The sequence below is a fragment of the Protomyctophum bolini genome, assembly GCF_963924005.1.
Source record: "Protomyctophum bolini genome assembly, chromosome: 18".
NCBI classification, from domain to species: domain Eukaryota; kingdom Metazoa; phylum Chordata; class Actinopteri; order Myctophiformes; family Myctophidae; genus Protomyctophum; species Protomyctophum bolini.
This window is the reverse complement of record NC_137879.1, coordinates 5,228,687-5,237,925: the sequence shown is the minus strand read 5'-3', so window position 1 is coordinate 5,237,925 and position 9,239 is coordinate 5,228,687. Positions and strand designations below refer to the sequence as shown.

The window sequence follows — 9,239 nt, the reverse complement described above, 5'->3', positions numbered from 1 at the left end:
AGAGAAACAGAGAGGGTGTACATGTTGAAGGTAAATGAGGTCAGCCCAAACACCACCTTCTGTGCATAAAAAAGGTATCTTTTTATTCAAGATGTGTCTCTTCTTTAGAAACTCTTTTTCATTCAAGACGCGTCGTCTCTGCTTTAGAAACCTCGACAGGACACGACTATAAATTAAAAGGAGCGTGTATATATATATATATATATATATATATAAAATCAGAGAGTTATACATGAAGCACAGACTGATACACAGGAAGTGCTGACACACAGAACAGAGAATAGAAAACACGAGGAGAAGATCTTTTCTGGTCCCTCAGATCTGATGCTTCTCCTCTGTGACTCACATCTGCAAATCGGCGATTTGTTCATACCAACCAATCAGAATAGTAGTAGGAAAGCAGATGACGTTGTTGTCAATCATGTGGCTATGGCTAACCCGGTTGCTAACCAAACAAACCACCGCCAACGAGCGCTATTAGCATGTAAACAACAGCTGTAAAATATGTCGGATGATAATGTTTACAAAACCTGCATGTGTGTACCGTTGAGAACCGTTTGACCCAGCGACTTCACATTCGACACACGTGTTCCACACCCCCCACAGGGGGTGCAGTGCCCGGTATCGAGTCGGTCGGACCCACGGTTCTGCAGAACCACCACAAAAGGCTCTAATGAGGCCAACTCCTTTCACCTGTGCAATTTCCAGCCTCTGCCTCAGCCAATTGAGGCTCAACCAATCAGGCTCTGCCTGTACTTGATTGCCAAGTACATTTTTCAGATTTTCAGATTTACACAGATCTCCATGTGGGACACCGGCTGACAGTTAAAACAGGTACATGCTATGACAACGTATATCATTAGGTTCCCAAGTTGCATCGTTCCCTAAGAAGGCACGTCAGACCCGCTGTACGCACACGGCCTGCTGGCTATAGCAACCGCTGCACCTAGCATCACAGTCAGGCCCGCCGTACGGCCTGCAGGCTAACAGGAAGCCCTGCTGACATCAAGCGTATTGGGTTCACACACAGGGATGAGGAAACCGGAGTGGTGGTCTGCAGTGTTGCCATGTCTGCTTATTATAAGCGACAGTTGGCCTTGTTTTCTTTTCCCTCCAAAGTTTGCTTGTAAATATTGGTATAGGGCTCGTTATCCTGAATGTTGTTTGAACCCAGTTGTTCTCAAACATTTTTCACGTCAACCAGAATAACTTTGTTTTCGAAAATAGAAGACCTAAATGCAAGCTCACAACGTGTCAACAGTCTATTTTCAAAAGAGCCGTAGCCTGGCTTCTTTTGGGCTTGTTTTCAATAGACCTGGTTGCTTATTTCTCTCACAAAATTTGGCAACACTGGTGGGGGTGGTGGTGGGGGTATAGGAACCTCTGAATCTCTTCCCTCAGTTGAGGAGAGCGAGCGAGAGAGACAGAGAGAGAGAGAGACTGAGAGAGGGGGCTGTTTGCTAGCATAACAAGCGAGTGCTATCTTTTGCCCGCTTAATTTAATTAACTTCATTATCTGAATGCCGGGGGAACTGCCCTTGGAATAACAAGCGGTCACAGTGCTGGAATTGCTAGCCTAAGTGGGAACAAGTGTGGGAATGAATGTGTGGCCCGGACATGGACATGGGACATTATAGAGACGTTTAAATTACTTTTAGCCGTTAGAGCGAACAAGCTTTCAGCGCTGTAGATCGCCGGCTATTTTCATGTGAACATATTTTCGCCCCGGAATAAATAACTCAGGGGTTTAAGGGGTTAACATGGATAAACATGCTAGAACCGATGACATGATGTTTCGGGAACGATCCTTGACTACCGATTAACGATATTTTTGTCCCGATGTTTTCTCAAAATGTACAAAATCTACAAGCTCACAACGTGGCATAATTCGCCGCATTGTGAGCTTGTTCATTAGCTTTAAAAAATAAAATGAGTATGCCGTTAAGATATAAAATCTGATGTAGTCAAAACTAAAAACTATATGGGTCCATAAGTATTTATGGTGCATGGTATAAAACAGACAATAAAAGCATGACATTATTGACAAGTTATTGCAAATAATTCAGATACTGTGGGTAATCTTCCAATAAATTAAAATTAAAAATACATTTTTTTTTAAACATTTGCATATTTATTTATTTAACTTTTTCCATCTTAATTTTTCTTAGAAAAAGTGTTAAGCTTTGAAAAGCAGCTAGGTGTTTTGAAAATATGCCATAAGTCACTCATCAAAAGGCTTGGATCAAAAGCCGCCAACACGTAAAAAATAAAATAAAAATAAAATAAAACAAATATAATAATAATAATAATAATAACAATAACAATAATAACGATAATAATACATTTCCTCAAACTTCCTACACAGAAGCAATAAAGCATAGGGTAACGCATTTCCGTGTCACACCACTGGACCTCTGAACACAACACAAAGGTGTCACTCTGATAAGAGTCATTTACTGTAATGAGGCAGCTGTGATAAAATAAAATAAAACAGAAACGTTGCATAACTGGTGCGCCAGTGAGAACAGAACGGACCTCCTCACAGACACATAATATTGCTTATGACTAAAGCCAAGTCATTACCCGATGCTGCGTTGACATTGACACGGGCAGATGCAAAAGATGCAGTCGACCGTTCATTTTCAATGGAAGCCAGCGACGTGAAGATGCAAAGATGCATCCGACGTTTGTAGCTCATGCTGCAATAAAGCTACAAAAAGGTTTGTACAGTAGCTGGTTTCAACTTCAGCTACACAGAAACTCCACGTACAAATACGCTGTGTAGCTTTGCATCTTTCGCATTTGCCAGTGTGAACACAGCATGTAAGTCACTCAACCCTTTCTACTTTCAGCTCTTTCCGTCAGTGTTCCATGAGTCAATTCTTCTTTTTTCGCCAAAAGGGGTCATCTTTGACCAAGTATAATTTAGCCTTCAGTTGTTTCCGACTGCCATGCAGTCACATTTTAAAGTCCACAGCTCTCAGCTGGGACTGATGTCTCTTTCCGACTACGAAGGGTAAAGCCAGAATCCTTCCATAAGCCGAAACTTCACAGAACAACGTGAAGTTCTGAGATTGTCGTTTGTTTATAGGTTTCTATCATAACCACGACCACCCCTGGAAGTCCTGGAGAAAGAAATAATTTAAAATAGCTGATCAAGAAGCTCACAACACGTCGCAACATGATACGTTGTGAGCTTGTCGATCTTCCGTTTTCGCTAGTTTTTAGTAACACGTTTCAAAGTATTCTCAGTTCTTCTCAGTTCCAGAGTTCAGTACCACCAACACCACCACCCCTCCTGAGCAAGGGCCTCCAAATGAAGGTTCCGAGAACCTTATGTGAATCCTGAGCCGCAGAGTATGAGCAAACACATCCAGAACCTGTGAAATGCGTTCCACGTAACGGCACAGTTCAATCAGTTCTTGTAGACGACACAGAGTGCACACAGGAGGCCATAATGTCAGTCATCCCAGCCAAATATACGTCCCGTCATCTGGTAGAACTTCATGTTGAAGGGCCGGTAGAAGTCCCGTAGGCGCTGCACCACCTCGGGGTCAATGTTGGGGTGGGTCCGCCCTTTGGTCTTGCCCAGGCAGTGGGGCTTGCTGCTGCCCTCGGCCTTCTTGAGGCACGGGAAGCCCTTGGTCTGGTTGAAGTAGAAGTGTTTGTCTGTGATGATCCTCTTGAGCCCCAGGAAGTCCTGCACGCGGCCCAGCTCCCCGGCGGGGTCGCTGATCAGCCGCTCGCCGCTCACGAACAGGATCTGCTCCATGGGGAAGTACTGCAGCCAGTTGTCCAGGTGCTTGGCGTAGATGCCGATCTGGATGGCGCTCCACGAGGTGTCGATGAGGCCCGTCGTGCGGTTCTTGAAGGTCAGGCTCTCGAAGGAGGGGATGTCGGGCTTCTTGGACAGCGTCTGCGTGTAGTCGGAGATGGCCCGGGTCACCGGGTCGCGCACCACCACGATCACCTTGGTGTCCCGGGACATGGCGGAGATGCGGGCCGGAGCCTCCCGCGTCACAAAGTAGCTGGGGGTCTTTTCCATGGTGATCTGGCCCTCCAGGGTCTTGGGCATCAGCTCCCTGTGGACAGAGAGAAGGAGAAATCAGTTTAATAAAATGTGTAGTCCATGCATGAGTAGTCCAGACAGAAAGTACGTTAATACACCCACAAAACAGGTGCAGGGATTCATAAAACAGCTGATGAAGATTAAATTCGCACCGTTTTTTAAATGCTCCCCTAAACGTTACGACTATATCGGCGAGCACTTAAGAAAAACAGTGTGATCTTCCCCTTCAAGAGGGGAGACCTGAGACTCACTGAACCTGCCTCACTCTCTCTCGCTCTCTCTCTCTTCTCACAATAAACAACTCTCACGGATGAAATCTGCCGACGTCGAAAGAAATTTAGAATCCAATCCGTCAAGAATAACATTTTCCAACGGTTTATTTATAGTGGTTTATTTATTTATCCTTTATCGTGTGTCTGCATCTGCGGAGCTCAATTAAGCGCCAAGAGAGCGCGCGACCGACGGCCGTTTGAGGCACCCGCAGGCCGCCGCGGTCCGCGGAGCAGCAAACACACGCACCACGGAGCGGCACACACACACACACACACACACACACACACACACACACACACACACACACACAAACGGAGCTCTAGGCCAGTCGATTCGAGATTTGACCCAAAATAAATTTCAACAGTAGCCTAGTCGTTCAAGGTATTTTATGATCCTTGAGGTCATCCATAAATCGAATGAAAATAATAATTATTATATACATTTTTGCTGCGACGCGTTGAAAGCTTGTAGATCAGCTATTTCCAGTGGTGCAACCCAGCACTCTTTATGGAGTGTACGACACAGATTTAGAAACAAATTTGTTCAACACAAAATGCTGCGTTGCAAATTCAGGAGACTTCGGGAAAAAAGCAATTCTCCTGAATGCTGCCTTCCGTTATATACATATGGCATGGAAAGGAAAGGAGTGGCATTTTGCATTTCTTTCACCATGTAGTAAATGCTGCGTTCGTGGTCTGGAGAGGGCAGTCTCTCAGTTGTTTTACAGGAGGGTAAAAGGGCAGAGGGCTGAAGCCCCCTTTGATGTCTACAGTATGTATGCATGTCCCTGGGTATGGAACATGAAAGGAAAAGCATCAATCTCCTTCCATCCATCCATCCATCCATCCCAGCGCTGTACTGTATATTTATACCGGTTATAAAACATTGATAACTGAACACGCCGTCGCTGCCTTCACAGCATAACTGGATTTTTCCCTTAATTTTATTGTTTTTTCAATGAAATCCGGGCGAAGAACAAAAATGACAAATGAAACAAAAACAAACGGATGGGGAAAGTCTATAAATAAATCTATACAGCCAACGTTCTGCTCCAGTAAAACATGTGATATATGAAGGAGAAAAAGAAAAGTGTGAGTTTTGTTTCTCTTGTTTCCAGTTTAAATATTGCATGTATTTCGAAACTCTTTCGGGAGAGCCTCATGCTGTGTTTGTAAGCGCTATAAACAGTTCCCTCGTCCGCTGCCTGGGACAGACCATGTAGAAAAAGACATAATAGCACTCACACAAAGGCTGATATATTGTTTTTTTCTCTCCCAAAAAAATAAAAAATCGGGAGTCGGGACTGCTGGGAAATTAAATACCCGGCGATGAAAGAACTCCCATAAATCCTGTGCCTTAACCCAGTCTGGGCGGGAACTCCTTATGGTGTTTGAAGCATTATGTTAAACTTTATAGCTATTGAAAAAATAGAAGATCTACAAGCTCATAGCGCGGCACCGAGTGCTGAGTGAGCTACATGAGCTACGAGCTTGTAGGTCTGCTATTTTTGGAAAATAAAATCTGGAAAATGTGGCGCAAATCTTTGAATATATATTCTTTCAGAGCGAATGTTTTTAACTCAAATCTTTGCTTCTGGGGGGGGGGGGGTCCCTGGAACAACATATATTCAGATGGGGGTCGGCGGCCAATTACATATACTTTTTGGTAGTCCTTGACATGAAATAGTTTGAGAACCACTGACATAGAACCACTGACATTGAACCACTGACATATAGAACCACTGACATAGAAACATGGGGTTTTTTTCTGAAAACTATCAGGGTTTAGAAGACATTTTAGTAGAAGAATCTGGTCTCAGTCCTAAACGGGTTAAATATTTACAGCGAGAGAGTTCAGCCGGGGCGAGACCCGCTCCAGCCCGCGACGCTCGGCTGTAGATTTAGCTTGGCCGCGCTTTCCGTTCGCCGCACAACATCGCTAGGCTATAGCTCTGCCTTTTAACCGCGCACCGCTCACAACGAGGGACCAGAACTCAACCTGGCTTCACGTGATTCCCCTAGTGAGCTTTAAGCCATTCTGACCTGAGACCAGATTCTAACACACAGAAGAATGGTGGTTCTTTAACGCATTCTGACCTGAGATCAGATTATATAAATGTCTTCTACATCCTGACAGTTTTCAAAAATAGCAGACCTACAAGCTCGTAGTGCACCACTCGGTGGCGCGCTATGAGCTTGTAGATCTGCTATTTTTCAATAGCTAAAGCACAATGTAATGCACCAAAAGGGGTTCCCACCCAAAATGGGTTAAAAGGATTGCCGTGGCGTGGGCACACTTCCCAAACACTGCTCCTGCTTTTGACGTATAGCAAAAGGTCGGTTCTCTTGCCTTTTAGTTTATTAGCACATTTCGTTGCTTTATAGTTTTTATATATTGGTTGCGGGTTGGTAGTGGGTTCAGTATTTATGAGCGTTGCATGTTTGTCCTGTTATTGTCCTGTATTTATCGTTACTGGCAGAGCTGTGTCACTCATTTCTCCTCTTGTCTTGGCCAGTTCACACTGTGTAAACGAGACTTCTCAATGTGTTTTTTACTGGTTAAATAAAAGGTTAAAAAATAAAAAATAAATAACATAAAAATATAAAACCGGGTCCATCCATTCGGCCATGACACCCCTACCTCTGCTACTCTCAGCATATTTCCAGTACAATTCTGAGGTATATGTAGTTCACTTGAGTATTTCCAGTACTTTTACTCCACTACAGCTGGGATCCAAATATTGGAAGTATCCACTATACATTTATGGGAAGATTTTAGTTAGTACGTTACTTTGTAACTCCTATCACAAAACATACATTGACCACATCAGCTCTATATACATTTTGGCAATTTGAAAATAGGGGATCTACAAGCTCACAATTTGTGAGCTTTTTTTTTAATATACATTTGAAAACTGTACTTTTACTTTTGGTACTTTAAGCAAATATTTTAAGTCAATACTTTTGCGCTTTCTAAATTGTATATTATAAACGGGCCTAAAATATTTTTCTATATTGTATAATATACATACAATATCTTTCTATATTCCAGTACTGATACGCCCACTCAAGTGAAACCTTCGAGTACGTTTTAAACCACTGACACGCACGCACGCACGCGTGTCAGTGGTTTAAAACGCTCAACAAACACACATGACACACGTTTGTGTTACTATGCTTCCCACCTCTCCCCGGCCCTCACCACGCTCCACCATACCCCCACACCCCCCCCCTCCCTTCCGTCAGCTCCCGTCCCCCGTCCCCCCCAACCCCGGCGCCTTGAGGACGGTGACCTGAACCGAGACGGATAAAAGCTGCATGAATGATTAACTCCCCCCCCCCCCCCCCCCTCCACACACACACACACACACACACACACACACACACACACACACACACACACCTCCAACTTTCCCCTCCATCTCCCCTCCTCCTTCCACCATTTAGAGAGAGAGCCCTCTGCAGAATACGGCTTTAAAATTCACCCCCAAAGTACTAGAATGCCTAAATTATTCATCCTGTTTGGTTGGCTGGCGCGGCGCGGCGTTGCATGCCTCAAAAAGCCGCGGGTGGGAGGGGCAGGCGAGCTCCCCGGGTGACCAAAACACATGAACATAAACGGACCCCCCAAAACAAATAAAACACTTGCACAGTGTTCATTGGTCCAGGCCCACGCGTTGGAACAGTGACAGAGTAGAGCTCCCTGAATGCAGCTGTCATGTTTAATGTACAATATATACTAACTAAAGGCTTGCTTGGCTAGATGGCCCCGGTGATGCGTTCGTTCTCTTCTCAACAAACTCTCCCAGATTGTCTGTGATTCTTTCTTATAGAACGTACACGCTCCTGGACTCGTACATCATGAAAAGGAAAGCGGCCCGAGTCATTTAACCTCAGTCTATACATAGTTAGGTCTCTATGCATTAAGAGATGTTACGCAAAAAAAAACAAGCCTAGGTTTGTTATTAGTTGCGTGCAGATGTCACACCGCCGGCCGGGGTTTAATGATCAAGTTGGGCGTTAATTCATGAAGAAAAGACAATTAGTTAGAATATGGAGATAAGACGTTACTTTCTGACATGCAGCAAATTATAATGTTCTGTTCTCCAGAAGAAGAAGAAGAGAAAAAACGTTTTCTTGGAAAAACCAACGGAAGGTTCCCGGTTTTGTCCTTGAGCAAGATGACAAATGAAACCAAATCAAAACCAAATGGACCCTTAGTTATGAGTCCATTTTTGCTCTCAAGAGTCAAATTATTGTAAAGGGAAATTGAGTCCCTGTTGTTTACAAATGGAGAAGCTCCCGGCGGGAAGGAAACCGTGCGCTGCCCGGTCTGTTGGATGTGGTTCGCCGCTACAGAATACGTTAAAGTGGATTTTCATGACAAGCAACTCAGCGGCCGGTGCACTGGCTGTTCAAAGGGAACTTTAAACATAATATAGGCAGTCCAGCCTGAAAGACGGCTGTAAATGGTCCGCATGAGTCAACCCGTTAAACATCTGCATTACTTAATTTACAAGTCTACACAATTAAGACTGTAGAATAATGGTGACCACCACGGGTACTTCAGCTTTAGCCCATACATTTACAGTCAATTGTAATTGTGTAAATGTGTTAACCTTTATTCTGTATATAGAGTAGAACTGCTGTGAATCTATGACCGAGATAAACTAACTAACTAACTATAACTATAACTCATTTTCTCTTATACTTCCTCAAAATAGTAGATCATAAGGTCACAACGTGACAAAGTAGAGCAAAAGTACAGCACAAATTAACAAACAAAATCACAGAGAAAAGTTGAAACGTGGACACGCTGTTCTGCCCGACAGCAACAGAACTTAGAACTGAGTATACTGTGGTCTAAAGCACCAAGCGGTTTTTATAATTGATAAGAC

General features: G+C 43.9%; 1 protein-coding gene across 1 annotated transcript in view; it reads right to left on the bottom strand.

Annotated features, from left to right (window-relative positions):
- Positions 1–2,079: 2,079 nt before the first annotated feature.
- Positions 2,080–9,239, bottom strand: part of LOC308333031 (heparan sulfate glucosamine 3-O-sulfotransferase 3B1-like) — a 62,597-nt gene continuing 55,437 nt past the window's right edge. The window contains exon 2 of the mRNA XM_080789216.1: positions 2,080–4,082. Within this exon, the coding sequence (XP_080645342.1) occupies positions 3,461–4,082 (622 nt within the window). The 3' untranslated portion in view covers positions 2,080–3,460. The remainder of the gene's footprint in view (positions 4,083–9,239) is intronic.